Below are 25,579 nucleotides of genomic sequence, written 5' to 3'. Positions count from 1 at the left end.
GCATTGTCCTCTCCCGACCCTAAGCGCTTCTCCCGCAGGATGGGGCCATGAGAGGACGTGCGGGGAAAGGGTTAGTCATAAGGATGCTCAGGTAAGGACAGGAGGACCCGCAGCGAAGGGAAGGTCAAGGGGCAGACGTGACCCCCGAGCCCGCTTCCGGAGCGCTGAGGAGTTTAAAGGTCAAAGGCCACCAGCTGGGGTCAAAGGTCCCCGGTTCACCCGCCACTCCAGGTGAGGGGAAAGCTAGGGTTAGTCTCCGCGACTCATTCTTCACAGGCTTGGCGCCCTCCCGAGTCGAGGCCCTCCCACGACCGCCCGCAACCAACATGGCGGCCAAGCGCCCCCACCTCCCGCCCCACGCCGTCTCCTCGGCGGGCCTCGCGCGTGACGCGGGACCGCGGCCTGAGCCCCGGCCGACCCGCGGGAGCGGCCGAGGGCGCGAGCCGGGCGCACGCAGGAGGTGCGGAGCCTGGCGGCCGGCCCAGGGCGCGCGCCGCGGGCCGCGGGCACGCGCGCCGACATACGGGCGCGCGCGCGGGGGCGGAGCGGCGGCGGCGGTTGGAAGGAGCCCTCTCGCGGCCGAGGTAGCAGCAGCGCCCGCCCCGGCTGCAGTCCCGCCGCCGCCGCCGCTGCCGCCGCCTCGCGCTTCAGCCGCCCGGCCAGACATGAGTGAGGCGGCTCGGGATCTCTCGCCCGGAGCGCCGCCGGCGGTGGCCGCGGCAGCAGCCGCCTCCGAGGAGAGGAAGGGGAAAGAGCCGGAGCGCGAGAAGCTGCCGCCCATCGTGACGGCCGGCGCAGCCGCGGTAGGTGCGGCGGGGGCCGGGGGGCGCCCGGGCGGCGGGTGAGGGCGGCCTGGGGAGGGGGCAGCGGGGATGTCGCGCCTCCCGGGCAAACGGACACCCCTGGGGAACCGCGCCTTCCGCGCTCGGGGAGTGTGGTCCGCTGCCTGATGCTCGGTGTTTGCTTGTTTTCGGGGGTCTGTCTCCCGACTTTGTCCAGAGGGTCGGCATCCTCTGTCGGATGAGCATAGGTGTCCGATGGGCGTCCGCGAGGGCTTCCCAGACGGGGAGAACCTGCCTGTGGGCGCCGAGGCAGCGCTTCCCTTCGCTTTTGCGGTCCTTTCTCCCCTCAGGTTGAGCAGTCTCAGGGGCGAGTTTCCGCCTAATTCTGACCTTTCCGTTGCTATCGGGGTAGTGGAAGGCAGATGCATCCCTGGATGCTTTTGGTTTTTCATCTGGTGCTGACATGTGACTTGAAGGAGAGAGGCTTTTTCTTCTTTTAAAACTATCTAAGCTTAACCGAGGTAATTTCCCAGCTGGATTTTGCAAGGGTTAATTTAATTTGGAAGGCGCTCTCAGCCTTCAAACTCCATACTGCCAAATGATGTCATGGGACATCATCCCCTCTCTCCCTTCTCCCTTCTCCCTGCTTGTACTAAGAGGTTGTGAGTCTGGTTGCTTTATAACTAACCTCTGGTTTTGACATCTTTTATTTGACATACTATTTAAATACTTTGGGCAAGTTTGCTTTCACGTATGCCTTGTCAACGCATCTGTATGTGACAAAATAGTAAAAGTTTATGGAATATTATACATTTAAAAAATTTCTACTTGCAATTAGTTTCTAGAAGCCGCCCTCCTAAATGACTAAGAACTTACTAAAATAGCTCACTCTTCTTTATAAAGTATTAGTATCAGAATAATGTTATGATTTGGTAGTTTTTTTTTTTCAAAAATGTCTGAAGCCTGTAATAACTAGAAATTGTTAAAGACAACTCTTTTATCCTAAGTCAGTGCAGCAATTTGTGGACAGCAATGACACACCTTTAAAAGCATAGCAACAACTGATTGGTAAATTGCAGATGTAGTTAGGGATTACCTTAGGAGATGCTTTGAAGCAATTTGTCATTCATAATGTAGTCTGTTGGTGCTCAGGGTTTTCAGAGCTTATTATATAGGACTTATTAATGCCAATGTGGTTTGTTTGTTTCAAGTCTGTGTATGTGTCTAGTGTGTGTATACGTGTGGGCGTTGGTATATGTGTATGGAGGTCAGGGGAAACCTCTGGTGTCGGTCCTCACCCCACGCTCCCAGCAGGGTTTTCCTAAGGTGGTTATTAAGGGGGAGGGGATGTATCATCTGCTTTTAGAAGCAATTTAATGAATGAGTTTAGTTTCTAACAGCAAGTACCTTTTCCTAAATTATTTGTATACAGTAAATAATTTATATAATAAATAATATAGATAGATATTGATATTTATTATTTATATATAATTTCAGTATAACTGAAAGAAAGGTTTGGAACTTACAGAAGCTGATAAAGTGTGGCTAGAAGTCTAATATTTGTTATCTAAAGCCCATAGGTCTTAGTAATTTCAAATTTTTCAGATTTTAAGAAACTAAACCTTTTAAGTATTACCACATGTAATACCTACAGTGAAGTCCTGGCCAATTTCCCAGCATCAGTAGTAGTTAAAACTGTAGACAATGTATTGTCTGATCTGTTAAGTAGAATCAGGTTAAAAAACTGTTACTTGCCTTATGCCATTTCAAGTCACATTCACATTTTTGCTACCAAATTTATTACAAAGGACATTTTTTTCATAATGTGGACTAGTCAAAAAGACCATAGTTTAAGAATTTTTTTTAAATCTTTAAACATTGAGGATAAAAACAGTTTGGAATAGAAAACTTGGGATTCTGAGGTAGTTTTTGGTGGTGCCTTAAAATGTCTTTCCACATTGATACTGCCATTGGATTTTTCAATGGAACTTTTAGGAGAACAATGCAAGTATGTCTGTGCGTTTTTCAAGAGGATTTTCAGAGCTGAAATTTCGAGGCATCATAATAAAAGGCCTAAGGAAAAAACTATTCTGACATCTCGAGACCAGGACAGCCAGGACATCTGGGATGATGGAATTCTCCAGAAGAGTGGGGAGGCTGATGGAATATGGTGGAAAGGGAAGACAGTTTATGACCTCCTGGTTTATTTTCAGACTCTGTAGGGCTTAAGGAGAACTCAAGGTTTGTTTAGTATCCTAATTGACATCAGTAATTTTGGGGCCTTTTAGTGACTCTTCCTTTTTGCTCTGTCTTTCCAACTTGAGTTTATATTTCAGTTCAAGTGGTCCTGTAATCATGTTTTTCCCCCCAGAAAATTAGTGTGCCATGGTTATGGTGGTATGGAACAAATAAGAGTGACAGCTCACTAAAATAAAGAAGAGGCCAGATTATGCTGATCCTAAATAAGGCCAAAAAGTTTAAGTTGTATTCTGAATGTTTAAAGAGGGGTGCCAGGATGGAGAGAGAATGCTAGAAACTGATAAATTCTGATACTACCTCTATGGCAAGTTCCATTCAGAAGATTCCTGACACAGGTCTCAAGCGAGACTGACTCTAGAGTTACTTTGGTAGGCTGTTGAGGTCCCGACTCACATCCCACCCAAGACACCAGTTTTCAAACTTTGATGCACAGTAAAAATCAACTGGGAAACACTATGTCACCCCAAATGTAAGCTTTTTAAATCAGAATTTCTGAGAAAGGAGACATTTTTCTTTTAATTCCTTGGTATAACTGTAGAGTGAGCACCAATGCCGAATGTACTGAATTAAAAGCTATGAGCACAGCTCAGCAATCTCTGTTTTAAAACCTCACCCTCATCCCAAATCTGTTTAGGAATAGCTGTTAAAGTGGTTCCATGAAAGTTGGGGGGGCGGGGTTACTGAAAGCAATGGCTGTTAGAGTGGCTCAGTGAGAGATGCTCAGGAAGCCAGCTCAGATTATAGAAATCAGACATAAAGCCACCAAGGCTGGCAGATTGAAATGGAGACAAATACATCAATTAGTGATTAAATCATGGCAAATAAAGGAGGAAATACACAAAGGAGAGGCAAGTAGAGTGTTATTGCTTCCTTCAGTATTTAATGAGCTGAACAGGAAAGAGATTCTCAATGGAATGGGATACACCAAGGAATTAAATAGATTCAAAAAAGATAAATTTTATATAACTAGGGAGGTGAAAAAGTTTAAACTATGTATGTGCACATGTATGCGTGTGTGTGTGTGTGTGTGTGTGTGTGTGTGTGTGTGTGTGTGTGTGTACGTGTGTACGTGTACGTGTGTATTTGGCTAAGAATCAAACTCAGGGCTTGTGCACATATATTCTACCACTGAGCTCCATCTCCATCTCTAGTTTAGAATTCAAAGGGAAGCTTGTCCACAAATAGAAGATTAGGAACTATGTCAAGTAGGTAGTAGAAGAGTTTGAGGGAAAACACAAGGTGTATGCAGAGAACAAGAGCGACAAGTTTGCACTGTGTATAAATGGGCTTGTTGGAACCTCTGGATCACAGTGGGACTGCCAGCCACCAAAACATACGCTATGCTTAGCCTTGCACTAACTCTGGTAGAGAACACAGACAAGGCTTAACTAGAATGTCCTACCTCAGTGATTCAGGGCTAATGGATAAAGAACAAATCAGCATGTAAAAGCCACAGTAATTCTAATGTTCCTAGTTACATGGGACCAGTTCCACTTTAAACAATGGGGACTTAACATTTTGGAAACATTAGGGGAAAGGGAAAATTGGCTTTCTGTTTAATTGGCAAATGTTCAGGGGGTTGTGATTGTTTTTGTTGGGATATGTTAGTTACATTGTATGTACATGTCTATGGACCTGAGTCTTTACAGAGTTATACATGGTTCAGAAAAGATGGTTCGTAAAATCTTACTTCTTTTTGTTATTTGATCTCAATAAAAGCCCACTGGAACTCCTACCCCCACCCCAGAAAAAGCCACAATAAACTATAGAACAGTTTTCAATATGGAGGTGATCGATGTGCACAGAACTGTGAAGAAAGGCCTCCAAAGTAAAGGTAATTATTTAAGCTGACAGGCCCTTGAAGGAATGATAAGATCTGAATGGGCAAAAGAAAATATCTAAACAGTGGGAAAAAATAACCTGAGAGGCCTTAAAGAGAAAAATGAATTAAGGAACAATAAAACAAGCCCAATAGAAATATGCTGGGGACTTGTGGGAGTTATGTAAGGATGTGTGAGGGCTCGAGAAAGTTGGACACTTCTCCTGTGGTTAATGGGAAGCCTTTGGAATTCCTTGAATAGAGGAACAACATAGTGAAATTGCTGGTAGTGTATGGTTACACTGGAGGAAGAAAGTGAAGGAAAGAGGCTTGTGGTTCATGCTTGAGATGATGAGCACATCCATTGGAGTGTTGACCACAGGATAAACAGTACAGAGAAGAAGAACCCACACAGTGTGGAACCAGGTGACAGGAGCGAAGAGGGTAGAAGGATTAACACAGGGGACAAGACTTAGTTCCAGAAAAGGGTTTTCAGGAGGAAGAGGAAGAGGAGGATGGAAGGGAAAAGAAGACAGAGAGAGGAGAATGGGGAGAAGAGGAGGAGGGGAAGGAGGAAGAGGAGGCATATTTAAAAAAAAGTCCAGCCAGTAGCAACATGTAAAAAAAAAAAGTGTGTGTATGCGTGCTTACCTAAGCTCTGCACAGCCGTAGCATTTTGAGCAATCTTACATATGTGACCTCTTGTGCATTTTGTCTCTTATATTCTAAATGAGGTAATGTAGGAAGAGAATGAAAAAATGATGGTGGGTGTATCTTACATAATTTAATAAACTAAAGTTTTTCTTTTTTGAAAATATATATGACCTGATTTAGTGGTCCATGCTTCCAGCCTAGCACTTTTGGGAGATAAAGTCTCTTGAGCTGCAAGACAGTCGGGACTACAAAGTGAGCCAGGCTGTCAGTCAATCAGTCAGTTTGTCTCTCCTCTTTCTCAAAAAAGCATATGTATATAACTGTTGAGTGCATATTCTGTACTATGCATTTTCATGTGTCATTTAGTCAGTTAATACAATCAGCAACAATCACACAACAACCCAGTATATAGATTATTATCCCATTTCCTGGGACAGATGCTTGAGTCAGATTTCTTGTATATTGCCAAAGGGTAAAATGATACTGAGGTACAAAGGTTGTTTTAAAATTGTTCTTTCCCTGATTCTGAGCTCTCTGTGTCCCTCTCTGGTGTCAAGATGTGGCACAAAGAGCCTCCACCTAAACCAGTAATCCCAATTTGAAAAAGATGGTGTGGTCTAGCAACATATTAGTTCAAATCTTTTTCCAAAGGTAGGAATGTTGTGTCAAATAAATATATTCTAGAATATATGATCATTTGGTTTTAATGTTATGAATCTGTAGTTTTAAATGCTATATAAAACAAAGCAGTCTGATAAAGTAAAAAATAACCTCTTAAAGAGAGATTAAAATAGTACTTAAAGAGTTTTCAGTTAAGAAGGCTGGTAGCTATATAAATACATATTCTGGGTGTCTAATTTTGAGTAGATCATAAAGTCTCTCAACTTTTTTTTTTTTTGGCTGCAAGGCCAGAATGCACATCTGTTCATTCTCCCATTCATGTTTAATTCAGGATTTAGAACACAAATAATTTGACTATATTTAGCAGTTGGAGAAAAACATGCTTATAAATTGTGAACCAGAAAATGCCCCCAAAATATCAATTGTGAGACCACTTTGCTATTTTTAATTCTTTGTCTATAAAATGAGGAAAACAATAGTAGTGCCTACCTCACATAATAGATATGAAATCTAAAAAAAAACAAAAAACAAAAAACAAAAGTACATGAAAAAACTACATCTGTAGTGAGAAATTATAAGTCAGCCAGCCCTTGCTATTCCTATTATTTTGGCTCTTTTCCTACCAACTCTCCGTATCAAGTCTCAAGCTCTGTATCTGTTGCCTTTATTCATCCATGTCTTTCCAGTCCATACAGAATTAAGGGATGCCTTTCACTCTCAACTCCTCAATGTAAGAAGTCAGATGAATTTCTTTTTGAAGAAAAATAGCTTCATAGGGGAATATAGACTAGTGTTATCAAAATTAGCAACTTCTGTGTCGCATTTTAAAATTAGCTTGCTTATTTTTAGAGTTGAGAAGAAAAAGATCAACAGTGGATGAATGGGGAAGTGGGTGGAGCTGAGAAGGCTCTGGAAAGCTTTGGTTTCTGTTTTTCACCTACTTTTTTCTAGCATTACAGTCATATGCATGGATAAAATTTTTGTTTTAGAATATTTTTGTGTCTTTTATTTTTATTATTTTATGTGTCTGCATTTGTACACTATTTGTGTGCTTGCCTAAGGAGGTGGTGAGCCTCCATGTGGTGGTAGGAACCTGGGTCTTCAACAAGCACAACAAGTGCCCTTTGACCATTGAGCCAACTCTCCAGCCCTAGATAAAATGTTGTATGGAGAGCCTTGTACAAGTAGCTAGTTGTTTTAAGTTGATATTCCAGCATTAAGAGAGATTGGTGTGGCCGGGCTGTGGTGGCACACGCCTTTAATCCCAGCACTTGGGAGGCAGAGGCAGGAGGATTTCTGAGTTTGAGGCCAGCCTGTTCTATAGAGTGAGTTCCAGGACAACCAAGGCTACACAGAGAAACCCTGTCTCGAAAAACCAAAGAGAGAGAGAGAGAGAGAGAGAGAGAGAGAGAGAGAGAGAGAGATTAGTGTGACATAGTTAAAATATTGTTTAGGATGAATATAGTTGTGCTGGGGGTGTAGCCCATGGTAGACCATTTTGCTAGCATGCACAAAGTCATGTACCATCCCTAGCACCAGGAGAGCAGGTGTGAGGATCACAGACTGGAATGAATATATTTGAATGTATGCTTTAAATACAAAATTTATTGAAATGTTACTAATTAGGCTGAATTGAAAAATCATTCTTGAAGTTGTTATAAGAGGTGCAATAAAGTTAACTTGGTGTTAATTCATATGTTTTTATTAACGAACAACATGATTCTTATTAATTAGTTGTAGAATTGTGACCTTATTCTAAAAGTAGTGTTTGGGTCTAGAAAGATGGCTCAGTGGTTAAGAGCATTTATTGCTCTCCCAGAGGACTGAAATTCATTTCCCGGCATCCATGTTAGATGACTCACAACTACCTACCAGAGGATCTGATGCTCTCTTCTTGTCTTTATATACTTGCACAAATGTGCACATACCTATGCACAGATGTACAGACAAACATAAAGCCTAAAAGTATTTTGCTGAAGCTTCAGTGTGTGTGTGTGTGTGTGTTGTGAAGCAAATAACTAATCTCAGAGGCCACCTGACTTCCTGATGGTCCGTGAACACTGATGCTCGGTGCTTCAATGCTAATGCCTATGGGGGGTCAGGGGTCAGGGGTCAGTTGTCTCAATATTAATTGAATTGTCACCTTTATAGTGGAAAGTAATGTTATTTTGGGCTTAGAGTCTTGTTAAGAAAAAAGTGAACTATTTTCAGTGAGCTTTGTACCAATTAAGCAATAATAAAAATTATTTCAAAGAATGCTATCTTTATTTCTTAGTATTTTTAAAAAGATATGGTTCATACTAGAATTCTATTTGGTGCTGGTGCTGTTTAGCTTAGGAAGAATGTTTACAACTTAAGAGTAAGTGACTTCACATTTAAAAGGAAGATTCTTTGGATCTAGCATTTTAGCTGTGGGGAAAAAGAACCTAAAGAAAGAACATGTCTTTGCCTGGTTTCAAGACCTGTTCTTTGACAGACTCTAAATGCACTTGAGGTCTTATGTCTCATATGATCCTGATTGGTAACTAGGAGAGCTTATTTTAGAAATTGACGAAGCAAGAGATCTTAAGGATTGCTTATTTTAATTTAAAACCTAAAGACCCTACTCATTTGACATAATAGCCTTTACTGAATACCTCAGGAAATCATTTACTCTGTAAAATGTAAAATCCGTAAAAGTAGTTTTTATACCCATCATAGGTATAGGTAGTTTATCTACCCTGATTCCTTGAGGCTGAAGGTTGGATTTTGTAGACTTCTAGAATTTCAATTTAAAATATTTTATTTCAGTGACTGTAGGATAGGGGGAGATGTTATCATATTATAGCACTGTGTGATGGAACAGAGGTAATTATACCTTTATCAAGTATTGTATTAGAGTGAAAACAGAAATGCCTATCTTCTAAAGCAGTCTTTGGAGGATGGAGAATAATCAAAGTAAATAGTACTACAAATTTTGTATACAACAGAAATTCACACTTAATATTGATCAATGAAAACTGAATATCCCTTCTTTAGTGTATAAAAGAAAAATATGATTTAAGAAATTAGAAATTTGACTCAGATACTGTTCCTCAGTAAATTTGAAAGTGGTAATTTAAATATTCAAAGAAAATAAGGTTGAAAATATATGATTATATGTTAATATGAGTGGAACAGGTATTCTAAATATTTGTGTATTTAACTTTTTAAGATTGTTTAATATTATAATTTTACATATTAACTACATATTTTTATGGTTGGAAAGCTATGGAGGTCCTTATTAGGAATTAGAAAAATAAAATTTAGTGTAATTACTACATGAAACTTTGCTGCTGCTTGAAATATTGAACTTTCTAATAAATTCATGGACAACCTCTGCCCAGAGAATGAATTCTATTACTTAGTATACTGGGTTGAAGTGTTTTGAGTATATTTTTCTCTCAATGAGTTGTGAAAGTTCAATTCCCTGCCCCCTCCTACCCTGGTTCTTTGTGCTTCAATCTGTTAACAGCTGGTTGAGTATCCTCCTACTGTCTATTCTTCAACACATACAGCCCACTGTTTGCAGGCTGGCCTTATTCCAAAACTTCATCTGTAGTATTCAACTGTAGAACTCCAGATAAAATGACTGAAAACCCCGCAAGTCAGTTGTAGTTTTAAGTTTAAAAAGGTATAATATTCTTTAACTTTTTGGTTTCCACCGCCCCTACCCCTCACCCCTCCCACTTTAGCCAAGTTTCTTGGCAGTCCTTGTCACTGCCTTCATTTTCTAGCTTCCCATTCATTCATCAGTTCATTCATACAATTTCTGCCATTCTAGTCCACTGAAAATGTTTGTAGATTTTTTTTAATCATTGGGATAGACAAACTCTATTGTTTCACATTCTTGAATCTTTATAACTCCCTTAGTTTTCTTTTTCTTTTAAATTATCTTATGTATATAGGTTTTATGCATGCATTAATGTCAGTGCATCATTTGTTTGCCTGGTATTCATGGAGGCCAGAAGATGTCAGATCCCTTGGAACTGGAGTTATGGATGGTTGTAAGCTGCCATGTGGGTGCTGGAAATCAATACCGGTTCTTTGGAAGAGCAGACAGAGCTCTTAACTACTGAACTATGTCTCCGGTCCTCCCATTTAGTTTTTAACACATTGCTTTCTTCTGGATTTTTTCTCTCATCACTTATTCTTTACTTCCTATAGTATCTCACATATAGTTTTAGCCTTGTTTGTTGCTGTATACAAAGCCTCATTAGAAAACCCAGTTAATTTATCATGTAAAACATGTTTGCTAGTGAGCCTTGGCTCCTTGTCTAGTTACTCACAAACTGAATATATATCTAAATCACCCTAAGATGTTCTTCCAATAAGCCCACCCTCTGACTTAGAGGTACCAAAATACCTTTTGAAATTTGAAGCATTGTCTATTTCTCGTATAACTTATTGGATAGTTTGTTCATCCTCACTGTGCATCAGACTTAGACTGAAAATAGTGCTTGCTGTTTTGTTTTTGGTTAGACAGGCTGCCATCTTTTAGTCATTGTTTCAACTATATCAGTTCAGGTTTCTTTTCTTGAAATTGCGTTGATTTAGCTCCCAACACTATGTTTCTCTCTTTAGCAGTTGCAATAGCAATTAACTAAATTATTTTAGTATTATTTCAAAACCTCACAAGTAAACTAAATAGTGTTCCTAGAGGCTTTGTTTTTATTAAGACAGGGTAAAGGAAGGGAGAAGGGAAAGAACCCAGAAGTCTTTGTAAATTGTTAGAATATTGGAAGTCTCCCTAATGTATTTTGTTTCTTGTATGTTTAATTTCCTCTGATTAGTTGAGTTGCTCCTAAGGTTATTAAATATCATTCAATATCAGTAAAAGTATGACCACAAAGAGTAGTTACTAAAATTGGTAGTATATTTAACATATTTATTCCCATATGTCAAGCCCCTATATTGATGGCTACTATAGCTAGAGATTCTGTGATTCTCTGTGTAGACTTGATACTCATTAGCGTGGAATTTGAACTGTTTCTCATGGTCTGTGAACTTGAGAATGAATGGCGTTTCAAGTTCCTCATCTGTACCATATTGTTCTAGTCTGCTTTTCTATTGCTATGATAAACTCTATGAACAAGTTTGGGAGGAAAGGTTTGTTTTATCATATAGTCCATCATCAATGGAAACCAAAGTTAGGAACACAAGACAGGAAGGAACCTGGAGCAGAAACTATGAAGGAACTGTCTTACTGGCTTGTCCCACGTTAATGTTCAGCCTTCTTCATTATACAGCTCAGTCCCACCTGCCTAGGGATAGTACACCTCACAGTAGGCTGAGCCCTCCTGCATTAATTAGCAGTCAAGAAAATGTATCATAGATGTCTCATAGACCAATCTGACGGAGGCAGTACTTCCACATGTGTCAAGTTGGCAACCAAGGTTAGCCACCACAAGTACCTATATCATAAGAATGTTTTAATGTAGTAAAGTATCAAGTATAGTAGTAGATATAATAACTACCCATCAAATGGTTTGTTCTAGTATGTTGTTATTACAGAAATAATTTGAGTAATTATTTTTTGTAGTTCTAACCTTTGACATGTATGTCTATGATTCTGAGACTTCTGATTCCTTTCCCATATTTATTTTAAAAAACTATGTTTTCAGTTACATAATATATTCAACATTTGTATGTATGTGTAGACGTTTATTTGTATACATGTGTGTAGAAGTGGCTTTGCTGTTCCTGATACACTTCCTCATTTGTTCTCCATGTTAGTTTTTTAAGAAAAGGTCTCCCTTCACCACTTAGCTAGACTGGCCAATTACCTGGTGTCCGCCTACAAACTCCAGTCCTCACGCTTATGCATCAAGCACTTTACCACCTGAGCATCTTCTCAGCCCAGATACTTTGAACTTTTATAAACAGTGTTGTCTCCACTAAATCTAATACAGAAATATTAATTTGGGATTCTCTGAGCTGCAAAAACAAATAATAATAGCAAAAGTCAATGAGCAGCCAAAGATATTGCACATAAGAAAATTGTATCTATGTACTTGTAGAGGTATATCCTTCAAATTGTCAATGTCTAATTTTATTTTGGGCAAAGCCTATGTGCATGTGTGTGCATATTTTTGTGTGTTCTGGTACACTGTGTGCAAGTTCAAGTGTGTACAGGTGTGTACATGTACATACATGCAGTGGAAGTCAGTGGACAACTTTTGAGGCACGTTCTACACTTTCCACCTCTGTGTTTTTAAGGCAGGGTCTCGCTCACCTGATCTGGACTCTGGCCGGCAAATTGCAGAGACCTGCCTGTGCCCACCTCCTCAGTGCTAGGCTTAAAAGCCTTGCCTGACTTTTCAACATATATGGCTGGGCATCTCCTCAGCCCAGCTCTCACCTTTCTGTTACTTGTTAGTTGCTGACTTTTGTGACTCTCAGGTGACTCCACTGTCCCTACCTGTGAAATAGGAATTAACTGATTTACAAAAGTCACTTAAATCCAGACTCTTTTAAATGCAATGTGTTTAGTATCTGAAATTCATTTTCTTTGGGCTCTTTTAATACTAATAACCTTTTGTTAAAAAGATATATTTATTTTATACTTATGAGTACACTATAGCTGTCTTCAAACACCAGAAGAGGGCATCAGATCCTATTACAGATGGTTGCTGGGAACTGGACTCAGGACTTCTGGAAGAGCAGTCAGTGCTCTAAACTCCCGAGCCATCTCTCCAGCCCCCAATACTAATAACTTTTTAAAAAGAAAAACACAAATAGATTTAGGGCCTGTACACAAGTTATGTCAAGCCTTGTGATGAATAAGGACTCTCTAGTGCAGTATAATGGACCAATACAAGGACAGTTACTTTCTCTGGTGTAGTTTAAATACATTGCAAGATGGCATTACAGAAAAATAAAACACAGAAAGAACAGAGTTGTTATGAGCTGTTGTTTCCGTTACATAGCCCAATTTCAGTGTTGAAAAGCTCTAAAAGGTTTTACTATTGTTAGTGTATATAGCCTGAGGGTCAGAAGTGGGTCTGCTTTACATAACCTGTCACTCTAGACCCAAGCTCATGAACAATCCAGAACCTCAGCTCCTAGCATCTGCCATTCATTGTTACAGTGCTGGAAAATAGCACGAGCTGGGATTTTCCCCACCAATCTTAAATGTGTCATCACTTCTTTCCAGAACTGATAGATATGATTTCTACTTCTAGACTATCAGAGTTAATCAGATGACTCTGTAAAAGGGAAGGAAATTTGGAGAGAACACAAAAATATATCTGCTATATTATGTATGAATTGTTTCTAAAAGAGTAAATGGAATCCATCTGGTGAGTAAATAAAGAAGTGAAAGAGAACCTCTTCATCTACTATGAAAGTAAAACTACCTTAGATTACAAAATAGATGTTGGGCTGGAAAGATGCCTCACTGGGTAAAGGTGCTTGCCACTGAGATTGCTGACCGGAGGTCAATCACTAGAATCTACATGGTAGACGGTGAGTGCAGATTCTCTGAGGTTGCTCTCTGACCTTCATTCATGCAGTACGGCACACATTTGCATGGGCATGCAATTATGCATATGTACACAAAATGTGAGCAAAATACGTTAACTACTTTTCTCAAGACTCTGGGAACTGAAAAGTAGGGTGTGGTGATGTAGATCAATGATCCCAGCATTGGAGAGGCTGAGACAGGTGTTCAAGGCCATGTGTTCTAAGCTATAGAACACATTTTAGACCAGCAGGGCTATAGAGAGAAACCTTGTCTCAAGATCTGGAACATCAGTTCAAAAACATCTAAGAACTAAGCAAAGGCCTAAAGTCAGCACTGCAGCTTAATTTTTATTTTATTTTTTTATAATTTATATTTTATTTTTACAAGATACAGATTAATTAAATGTTTTACTAATTTTTTGGAGTTATTGAGGTGGAAAATATGTTAATAGGTAGTTTCTTCTTTAGTATGTTCTATGGGCTATACCTAAAGATCCCTATATGGTTAGCACTTTTTTAAATCTTGGTATACCTACAATTTAATTATCATGCTTTATAAAAAAATTAGCACTAAACAGTTTATTATTTTAAATGAACTTTTAAAGTTGAATCAAATCACTGTAGAGACTTTAGTAAATCAACTTTTAACTATAAATTATTAAAGTGTATAGTTTTAGTGATCATAAAAGCTGTATTATTTAAATATCTAATTAAAGTGGTTAACTTTGGTGGACTGTATACTTTGTACAGAAGTGGTGTTTAAGTAGTTGATGAGTGGACTTTGTTAAACCTTATAATAACTATAAAGTAGGTGCAGTGTTGCCACCCCCTTTGCAAACCTCACCAGTGTGTAAGTAGTCAGATGACTGCTGTGGCTCTTGTGTGATAATTTGGCCAGTTGCATATATAACAGTTTCATCGCCTTTCTGTCATTAAATCTAAATCTTTAAAACACTTTGTGTTTTAGGGCTTGGACAGAGGATCCAAGGGCCAGATTTCCACTTTTAGCAGCTTTGTTTCGACTGTTACCCAGAAGAAAGAAGCCGCTGAAAATAGAAGCTCACCTACCCATCTTGCTCTTCCTAACATCAGGAATGGTAATAGTCTGCGGGTCTTGGCTAAACTTGTATTATAGTATTAAACTACTTAAAATGTATTTAAATTATTTAGCATTTTTGGGTAAGTTTATTACAAAAGAGAGAAATAAGCTATGTAAATGCTTAGTATTTCTTTGTATAGCTTATTTTATCATAGAAAATATAAATTGCTTACATTTCTTCAGGATACTTTCCCCGTAAAAACACAAATCTTTGAAGTTTGGAATGCCCTCATACTCTAGACAAACAACTTACATAATAAATTAGTCTTACAAAAATTTTCTTTTTGGCCGTGCATACTACCATTAAACCTACTGTACAGTTTTAGAGGTTACATCCATAGAACTTCATTTCTGGACCTCTGCCTTCAATAATGTTTTTCTTCCTTTGATTTATTTATACCTACACTGCCACACATTTGTTCTATCATATTATATATATATATATATATATATATATATATATATATATATATATATATATACACACATATACACACACATTTCAACTGCATAATAACATTTATATAATTTAGAAAGACAATTTCATTGCACCCTCACAATAGTCAAAATCTCATATTTATTTTCTGTTGCTGCGTAATGAATTGTCACAATGTAGTGGCTTTAAAACAGCACTCAGGTATCTCCTTACAGCTCTTTAGGTCAGAAGTCTGGATGGGTGTCGCTAGGTTCTATACTTAGAACCCCTACAAGGTTGAAATCAAGATGTTGGTTGGGCTGGACTCAGCACAAATATTCTTTTCTAACCTCCTTCAGATTGCTTGCAAAATTGATTTTCATAAGACTGATATGCCAGTACCTTCCCTGACGGTCATATAAACATACACAGTTCCTTCTCAAGTGCCTTCTTACTGGTTCAATAATATCAAAGCCGTTTTCAAGGCCAGCAGCAGGGTCCTTTTCTTGAAAAAAAATTTTTTTTGTTTGTTGTTTTGTATTGGTTTTGCTTCTTTGGTTTTTTTTAATTGTTATTCTTTAATCTTTTTTTTTTTTTAAACTTTATCCTCCTCCTAGCCCACCCTCCAGTAGTTACTCATTCCTCCCCCACTCCCAGTCTCCCAAGAGGCTCTCCCTACCCCTTACCCCTACTCCACCACACCTCCGCACTCCCTGGGGCCTCAAGTCTCTGAAGCAGTAGATGCTTCTCCCCTCATTGAGGTCAGACCAGGCAATCCTCTGCTGTGTTGTCTGGGGCCTCATATCAGCTAGTGCTGCCTGGTTGAGAGTGTTCGGTAGGGGTGGGGGTGGAGTAGGAGGGGGCAGCCATGTTAGGCTCCTGTCTGCAAGTACATTTTGCATCAGTAATAGTGTCAGGCCCTGGAGCTCCCTTTGAGCTGGATCCCAATTTGGGACAGTCACTTTCCCTCAGGCTCTTCTCCATTTTTGTCTCCACTGTTCTTTTAGACAGGAACACTTCTGGGTCAGAGTTTTTGACTGTGGGATGGCAATACCAGCCCTACATTTGATGCCCTGTCTTTCTGCTGGAGGTGGGCTCTACTACAAGTTCCCTCTCCCCACAGTAGGGCATTTCATCTAAAGTCCCTCCCTCTAAGTCCTGAGAATCTTTCACCTCCCAGGTCTCTGGTACATTCTAGAGTGTCCCTCTACCTCCAACCTCCCAAGGGTGCCTGTTTCCATTCCTTCTGCTGGCCCTCAGGGCTTCACTCCTCATCCCCCAATACCTGATCATGTTCCCCTCTTCCCCTCCCTGTCTTCTCTCCAACTCAGATCCCACCCTCCATCCTCCCTTCCTCTCCCCCACCCCCCAGTGATTGCTTTCTTCTCCCTTTCAAGTGGGATTGGGATTGAGGCATCCTCACTTGGGCCCTTCGGCTTGTTGACCTTCTTGGGTTCTGTGTATGATTCTAGTCTCTTCAGCTTTGCCTTTTGCAACCAGTGTAAGATCCGCTTGTAAGAGATTTGTGTGATGGGGTTCTGTCTACCTGGATATTCTATCAGTTTTAAGATCACATCTACAGGTTCCTGGTTTAGGACTGTAACCTTTAAGGAGATAACAGGGACAAAGCACAACAGAGCTGTAAACTAAATGGAGTATGACAGGAAGTCAGAGTGTGGTAGAAAGCAGTTACCTTTGTTTCAGTTTTTTGTTTAAGTGGCCTTTGATTCCATTCTCAATTTCAACCTAATCTTTTCTTCTTTCATTTTATCTTATGGGTGTTCATTTTTATGTATTGGTGCTTTGCCTGCATGTGTATCTATGTGCCATGTGCATGCCTGTCCCTTGCTTTCTTATCTGTACAGATACTTTGATTTGTGAACTTGTCCGTTCATGTTCATAGGTTTCCAAGTAGATTTGTTGACTTTAAATATGTTCCAACTAGCTAAACTCCCACCTCTTGCCTGTTTTTCTCTCATAAGAGCCAGTCTTGTGGAATCTGGACTTAGCACCAAACTCATTCAACTTGGAGTTTTTGCATACATCACTCTAGTTGAACAGTTCAGCAGACTTCTTTACCTGAATAGAACTCCTGTCTAGACGTCTGGTTGTTCTGTCTGGATACCACCTTAGTTCTGGTATCCTCACATGTCACAGGTGCTACAGAAAGAACTCTTTTATTGAATGGGAATTAGACTGAGTCTTTATGTGGGCGTGCATATAATTCTTTGGTTTTTTGAGAAGCCTTTCTCACTTGTCAATTAAGATTATTTCTTCAGAAGTTTATAATTCTTAGCAGTTATAATTTTCCTCCTATGGCCAGGCATTCTCTTAACAGCTTATCTCTCATCTGATCTCCAAGTGGTGTTAGAGAAGCTGTGGAAGCCCAGTGTGGGTTACCCCAGTGTAGGTCACCCCAGTGTAGGTCACCCCAGGGTGGGTCACCCCAGTGTGGGTTCCCTAACAGCTGAGGATCCATTCCTCCCTGGAGATCACATGGCTTGGTAAGCCTGTCAAATTGGCTGTCCTTTGAAAAAGTCGAGAAGTGTAGGCGTTTTACCTACTACAACAGCTGCTAGGGTGATACAGCATCTTAAAAAAAAAAAAAAGGCCTAGAAGATAAGTAAAGTAGGAGTAGAATTGTGTGAGTAATTGGCTTTTTTTCCTTCCTTCCTTCCTTCCTTCCTTCCTTCCTTCCTTCCTTCCTTCCTTCCTTCCTTCCTTCCTTCCTTCCTTCTCTCTCTTCACTTTTCTCTCTCTCTCTCTCTCTCTCCCTCCCTCCCTCCCTCCCTTCCCCTCTCTCTCCTTCTTTTTCTCTTTTTTGTATTTTTCTTTTCCCCTTGTAGACTTACCTAAAACATTTTTTTAAAAAAAAGTTACAAAATACCTTTAAAAGAAGCAAAGCAGTTCTTCTGCAAGCCTTTTGAAATTGCTGTTTTGTTGGTAATTCAGGAAAGAGTGGATATGAACTCCTATTTTACCTAGAAGCCAGTATTTGACTCCAAGCTCAGCTGATGTCATGAGTTTATTCTTAGCAGAGCCTTGGTGTGGCCTGAACTCTGTAGTTCTTACTTGAGGAACGCATCTTTGTCACTCTAAAATAGCCAAAGGGAGGAAAGGTTGTCTGAACTCGATGGTTAGGTCTATATGAAAGTCCTGTGATGTATTTGCAGATAAAGTAGTTCAATTTCCATTTAAGAGCAGTGTGAAGGGCAGACAGAAATATGAGATTAGAGGAAGCCTGGTGCAGGGGTTGCTGTCTGGGGAGAGTAAAGGACTTGCCACTTTCAGATTTTTACCTTGGGAATATCTCCAAGACCTCAACCCTGGTCTTCAGGTTTCCTTTGAAAACTGACTAGACTAAGTCTCTAAGATCGTCTCCTAAGCCAGAATAAGTACCTTCATTATTTTCTTAACTATTCATGGAAAAAGGTGTATCTGAAAAAATATTTTGCTGCATTAGTTTACTTATCTTTTCTACTATTGTCTGCTCCTAAAATGTTTATTTTGGAGAGGGGACAGCTATTGTTTTAGATCAGAGTTAACTTTTTGAATAGCACATTTATATGATTCAAGGTGGGCTCACCTTAAGCCTAAAGAGATGGTAAAATATCCATTTAATGAGTTAGTATATGTCTGCATCCTAAAATTCCTCCCCCACAGCAGGCAGTCTCTTACAGAGCCATAGACATGCAGCTTCAGAGTTTAGAAAAAGCAGCTAAAAATTAGTAGCTTTATATATGATATTATCACATTGTTTTGTTCTATCTCCTGTATTCTACTGTGTAAATGTAAACATATATTCTCAGGCCGGAGAGATGGCTCAGTGGTTAAGAGCACTGACTGATCTCCTAGAGGTCCTGAGTTTAAATCCCAGCAACCACATAATAGCTCAAAACCTCTGTAATGGGATTCAAACCCTCTTCTGGTGTGTCTGAGGACAACTGTAGTGCACTCACATACATTAAACAAATAATTCTTTAAAAAATATATTCATATATATATTCTCATACATACATATTTTCCCTACATGTACATTATCCAGCACCTTGGATTGTTATTTTCAGTTGTTTTATTTGAGGTATCTTTCTTGTTCTTTACAATTATATTCCATTATATTAGGCATACATGCTTATTCAGACCTCATTAAAAAGAACAAGTTGTGTCCCTCCTTTTTTTAAAAAAGTAGAAACAGTACCACAACAAGTGACTTTATATATATATTCCATTTTGTTCATCTGTAAAGTGTTTGTAAGATATTCCTAGAAGTGTAACTGTCAGATCTGGGCATGCATATATTTCTGGTTTTCTTGAGTATTGAATCCAGGTATCTCTAGGGCCTAGCATCTGTGTCTCATGTAGTCTGTAATTGTTCAGTAATTTATTGAATAAAGAAAGGAGTAGGAGATAATTTTTCTGTGCTGGCTTGTTTGCCCTAGTTAGATACCAGATCCTTCTCTGGTCTTTAATTCTGTAGGACAGTCTAGTATGAAGCATCTAGTTCATTAAAGATGAGCTTCTATGGAAATAACTTGTATTTTTAATGCAAAGAACATAAAAGAACACTTAAGTCATGCTTAGAGTTTTACATACACTTCACTGAACTTGGTAAAAAGTCCATCTCCTCAAACCAGTGAATGTGTTGCTATATTTGGCTCTGATGGCTAAAGTACTATGAATCATATAGGGTTTTTCTCCTCTTCTTCCTTTCTCCCTCCTTCAGCTTTCTTTTTGCTAACTGTTCAGAAAAGTACTCTTATAGACAGTGATGTAAACACCACCTGTTATGACTAATTTACTCTGGTCTTTCCTGGTTTCAGCTTCATGCCACAACTGAAGTAGTCAAAAACAGCACAAGTCTGAACTGAGAGAGGGAACTTTTCAATTGTGCCACTGTGCCTTGCATGGTGTCAGCTGGCACTGTCTGTAACTTAGCTGTCTCACCCTCATAGGCTTTTGTTTAATGGTCACGGAATGGGGCAGGTGTGGCTAATGAACTATAAAATGTCTTCTATGCCTAAGTTTCATAAGTAATATGTAAGATGTAATTTGTCAGTATTATGATTTTGATTGATCTTTGAAGGGTGTTTTTGTCTTTGTTAGGGTGATATTGTGGATACATTTACAGTTTATTAGCTCCTGCTTCCAGTAGGTTTGCCTTCTGCTACTTGACTCCAATAATGGAAAAAAATACAAATTTTATAGCTTTAGACTATGTTTGAATCCTGTTTCTGTAATGTATACTCTGCCATTCTAGAAAAGCTAATTTCATTCTATTTATTTTCCTTGTAAAACAAGGTAATAAAAAGCTATCCTGTAAAGTTACAAGAATACATGGAAAGAAGACATTTAAGACATATTTAGTTCCATACCTTATATAGTTCAGCAAATGTTAGTGATGAATAATTTTTATATGTTTACATCTGTGTATATTTATATGATGAATTGTAGAAGAGATTATGATAGAGCAATTACCCCATGATACTTCATGAGCAACTGAGGGCGCAATTTTTTAATTCAAACATATCACAGATTTAGAATGCAATAGTGGTTAAATTGAAGCCCATGAACTCAGCACTCAAAAAAAAGAACAGTACCACTGGGTCCCTGTGAGCCCACTCCATGTGCATTCTTCTCAGAGGCCACTACTATCCCATTCTCTATCCCTCCACAAGAACGCTGTGAGACAGACAGCTGCCCAGACAGCTAAGGGGTGATTGTTTGATCTGCACCTTTAATGTCTAGCAGACACATGGCTTTCCAACTACCCAGAGCACTACACACAAACGCTGTGAGTTGAGCTGAGTATCCTTAGCTTATTCAGATAGTGGAGCCAGAAGAGGAATGCAGGAACTTCACCAGCACACTGGCACGCCAACCAGGAATAGCTGAGTCCATGCAGGGTTTGCCTGTTCATTCTCTCTTTTCAGAAGATCACAAAGACAGTCAAGATGGTGGTAATGACAAGTATCAAATAATACTAATTCTCAGCATATTCTGTCCACTCCATGCAGAATAAAGATCTCATTTAGGCTACTATGAGTTCTGGTTTTTTATGTAAGACATCTCTGTATTTCTGCACATCTTTGTCTTCTTGGCTTACTTTGAGAAAACTCATGAAACTGCAGGGTAATAAGCCTTGGTTCAAGTCTTTTTAAATCTCTTATGATGCATACTTGGTAGACACTTTATTAGCTCCTGTATTTAAATTCTAGAAATAAAATACACTTTCAGTTATTTTCTCCCTCTGCTTTTTCTGCCCTTCCTCTCTAGATCTCCTGTAGTTCAAACCCTAGACTTTCTGAGATCCTATTTTTAACTTTTCTTTTCTCTTTCTCCCACATTGTTCTGTCTTTGGGGACTTTTCCTTAAACTTTTTCTTTTCTCCCCTTACCCTGCCTCCCTTTTTCTCCCTTCCACCACCAAGGATTGAATGTAGGGTTTTGAGTATAATAGGCAAGCACTGTACAGAGTCTAACAAAGTTGTCTAGACTGACCCCAAGTGGATGGTCTTTCTCCTTTAGCTTCCTGCCTAGCTGGGATTGCAGGTGTGCACCTCCATGCTCAGCAGCATGAAGATCCTTTCTATTGAGTATTTAATTTCTGTAACTGTGTCTTTAGTTATTAAGACTTTGTTGACACACCCTGCATATTTCTTTATAGAACTTTCTTATGTCATGATTTTTTTAATCCATCAGAAGAGAAAATGATAGCTTTCTAAGATAAGTTTCCACCCTGTCTCCTTTCATGGATTTTGATTAACTCAAATTGTATATGTCTTTGTTTTTGTCTTTTCCACATTGGAGTCTTTCTATCAGAAGCTTATATTTAGTTTTCTGCTTATTATTTGCCCTAAGGAACAAAATAATTGAACTCTGAGGCATGGGTAAGGCTATGGGCCTTAAGCTTTATTATAAGGTGACATGGGTGGTCTTCTGTGTAGAGAAGTCTGATTAATTAGTATCATTATTTCCTTTGAGGCATGTCAGATTCTCCAGGAAAGCTGTAATCTTTCCTTGTGGCATGGGGAGGGAGGCCCTATGGAGCGAAGCCGAATCAAGTGGTTTATTAGGATGACAGGAATAAAAGTGGTTTCTTGACAATTCTTAGAATTTAGCAATTAGCATTTTCTTCCCATATTCTTGCTGCTCTTATCACCTCAGCTGTAACATTTCTCCCAGTCCAAAGTGCCTATTGTATTCTCTCCAAAGAATGTAAATTCCCAGATTTCTGCTGGATTAGGAATGGAGAGGGATTGTGACCCTGTGACAAAGAGAGACCAACTAGGGATCTAAGCTTGTCTTCAGTTTCCACTTTAGTTCTATGGCCTCATTGTTTAAATAGCCATGTCCAGATTTCATCTCCTTCAGGAAGTCCACAGTGTAAATGAAGTTCCATTTCATCTTACTTCATTGAGCCTTCGTGTTTAGCTGTCTTGAATCTTAAGTCAGTGTACACATTCTTTTTAACTTTGAGGCTATATAGCTTTTTGAATCTGCAGATTTATGTCATGAAAATAAGAGAACTTTTTGTTGTAGTTTTAATGGAATTTTAAGAGGAATTGAAAGTCTTCTCAACTGGATATTTATCCTCAAAAGCCTCCATTTGTTCTTTTTTTTTTTTTTTAAGATTTGAGTGTGTGTATGCCTAAATATATGTAAATATGTATATACATATAAACATACCACGTACATACAAGCTCCCAGAGGCCAGAAGAGAGCATCATATCTCTTGAACCATCCCAGGAAGTTGATTGCCAGATGGGGTTGCTGGGAACCAAACCCAAGTCTCCTGCAAGAGCATCAAGTTCTCTTTAACTGCTGAGTCATCCCTTCAGTCCCTTTATTTGTTTAAAAGATGAAACATGACATTCTGAGAGATGACTTGATTTTCCCAATGTCATATTTTCTGTTATTTATTTGCATTATAACAGCCATCTCAAAATTCAGGAATTATTGGAAGGGAATCTTTTTTTTCTCCTGAGCTCATTTGAGGGATTGCTGAACATTCTTGTGGCTGGAGTCTTAGACTGTAGATGGAACTGGGACTAGGCACCTATCTTCTGTACAGCATGACTGAATTACAAGACTGAATATCCCCAAAGAGGAAGCCAAAAAAGACTTGCATGGCTTTTTATAAAGTCATGATAATAAAGTCATGACTTGTACCAAGCTTTATTATCAGGGATTCACTAATACTGGCCCATATTCAAAAGGATGGCAACTAGACTCCTTCTTTTCATAGAAGAAATATCAAAGAACTTATGGGCATATTTAAAAACTACCACATATGTGGATATAATATCCAGGAAAAGAGGATAGGGCTTTGATTCTTCCAAAACTGTCCTTAGCGCATGCTGTAGAACAGGACCCCATACCTGAAAACTGTCCTTAGAGCATGCTGTAGAACAGGACCCATACCTGAAAGGAGGATAACATGCACATTTTACTTTTCTTTGCTACTTCAGTTTTTCTACAACAGGTCATGATATAAATCACACTGATGGGAGGTTGTTTTTTTTAATATTTGATTATATTGTAAGTCCTGTCTACTTTGTTTTTGAATAGTTAATGGAACAGAAAATAAGACGAGTCTTGTGACCTCAGTTTCTTCAAAACACAGAACTGTTCTGGGAATGTGGTTTCATGCTCCTCCCAGGTGTAGCAGATAGGAGTGAGTTTACTTCAGCTCTTGTTACTCATATGCCTGTCTTAGTTAGGGTTTCTATTGCTGTGAAAAGACCCCATGACATGGCAACTCTTATAAAGGAAAACATTTAATTGGAGTTTAACATTTAATGGAGGTTTAGTCCATTTTCATTATGGCGGCAAGTGTGCTTGGCACATAGGCAGTCATGGCATTAGAGAAAAGTAGCTAGTGCTTCTACATCTGGATCAGCAGGCAACAGGAATAGAGTGAGACTCTAGGCTTGGCTCAAGCATCTGAGACCTCAGTGCACATTTCCAATGATATTCTTCCTCCAACAAGGCCACACCTAGTATCACGAGGCCACACCTCCCAATAATGCCATTCCCTATGAGGGCCATTTTCATTTGGACCACTACAACCTTTATGAAAAAACATTTTGGCCTGTCTTTGTGATTGTATACTTTACTTGGGTGACTCTTCTTAACCCTCAGAGTATAATTGTCTGATGTTCTGTATAAAGTTGCCTATTGCAGGAAACTTTAGGCCCCCTCATTTTTAGGCCCCATTTTCTCAGGCTCACATTGCTAACTAGAACAGTAACAGATATTTACAATATAAAAAAAAATTCCAAAGAGCTGATAGCTTAAGCAAGGAAAGGGTAAGCTACACCCAGTCAAGCAGTCCATTCTTATTACCCCCAAGTTGGCCTTTCAAGTTCTCTACAACCTTTGGAATGACTGATCATTTCAATCATTTTATATCAAAGCTAATGTTCCAAGAGCCTCAGTGACTAAGGTTAATCTATCAGCAAGCGATAGATTAAGCCCCTGATTTTCAAAACTGGGCTTTCCCATTATTTATGAAACTTAGGGTATGATGTTTTATAGTTGTGTATTACTTCCTTGTCAGCAGCACATAGACCTAGGTTGCTTCTCTTGAACAGACAGTCTATATAGATACTTTTGTTTATCTCTGAGCCACTGTTACTATATTTGATAGCTATACAGGAAAGTCTTTATATAACCAACCAAAATGTCACTTTTCATTATGATTATTGCAGTTGTAGAGAGCTACATATGCCATTTTCAACCAGAGTCAACCCATAAATAGTAAGATGGCAAAAATTTGCTACTAATCTTACACCCTTATACATAACTATATTGCAGTCTACACACATTTTAATATACTACCTACCAGCCCTCATCATGGTTGCCCTCATCATGGTCGTATTCTTCTTACATTGGCTTCAAGTGTTTTACTTAATGTTTCTAAGCAACAAGCTAAAATAGGCAGCAGTTTATTAAAAGGAAGGAAAATTATTACTGCTTATCAGTTTAGCATGGAGTGTTCCAAGTATAGACTGAATGAAACCTAAATAACATGTTTTCACAAGTGGAATTTTGCTTTTTTTTTGCCTTTTTTTTTTTTTTACTGTATTACAATATCCTTATATATTGCAGTTGCATATGTCAGAATGAAGATTTTCCTATTTTATTTATGATATTGATATGAGGTTTAATTAATCACCATAGTTATTGGTTTTCTCATTTGAGTTGAACTTTAATAAAAGCCATCTGTGAGAAAAGGCAGGAAACCATTCTCTAGAACAATGCTTTGATATTTAGGGACATAAGAGCAGCTGTGAGCTGTTAGTTTTCTTCCCTTAACAGCTGAATGTCACATCCTGTAATTTGGCCTCCATTCACTGATATGAGCAAAGGACTCTGCTCTTCTTTCAGACTTGGCTTTCATTAGCATGCATGTTAGCATTGTGCGGTTTTCATCAGTCAAGTTACCTT

At 39.1% G+C, this 25,579-nt stretch overlaps 1 protein-coding gene across 4 annotated transcripts in view; it reads left to right on the top strand.

Moving 5' to 3' along the window:
* The first annotated feature begins 558 nt into the window (after positions 1 to 558).
* The window catches only part of Hectd2 (HECT domain E3 ubiquitin protein ligase 2), a 68,389-nt gene continuing 43,368 nt past the window's right edge, over positions 559 to 25,579 (top strand). For all 4 annotated transcript variants that reach the window (XR_007978516.1, XR_007978517.1, XM_052186730.1 and 1 more), the window contains exons 1-2: positions 559 to 803; positions 14,585 to 14,714. Coding sequence is in view for 2 of the 4 variants with exons in the window: in XM_052186730.1 (XP_052042690.1) it covers positions 666 to 803; positions 14,585 to 14,714 (268 nt within the window). In the remaining 2 variants the exon portion in view is untranslated. The remainder of the gene's footprint in view (positions 804 to 14,584; positions 14,715 to 25,579) is intronic.

This window comes from Apodemus sylvaticus, chromosome 1 (genome assembly GCF_947179515.1).
Source record: "Apodemus sylvaticus chromosome 1, mApoSyl1.1, whole genome shotgun sequence".
Classification (NCBI taxonomy): Eukaryota; Metazoa; Chordata; class Mammalia; order Rodentia; family Muridae; genus Apodemus; species Apodemus sylvaticus.
Note: the sequence above shows the minus strand (reverse complement) of the source record. Positions and strands in the feature narration are given on the sequence as shown.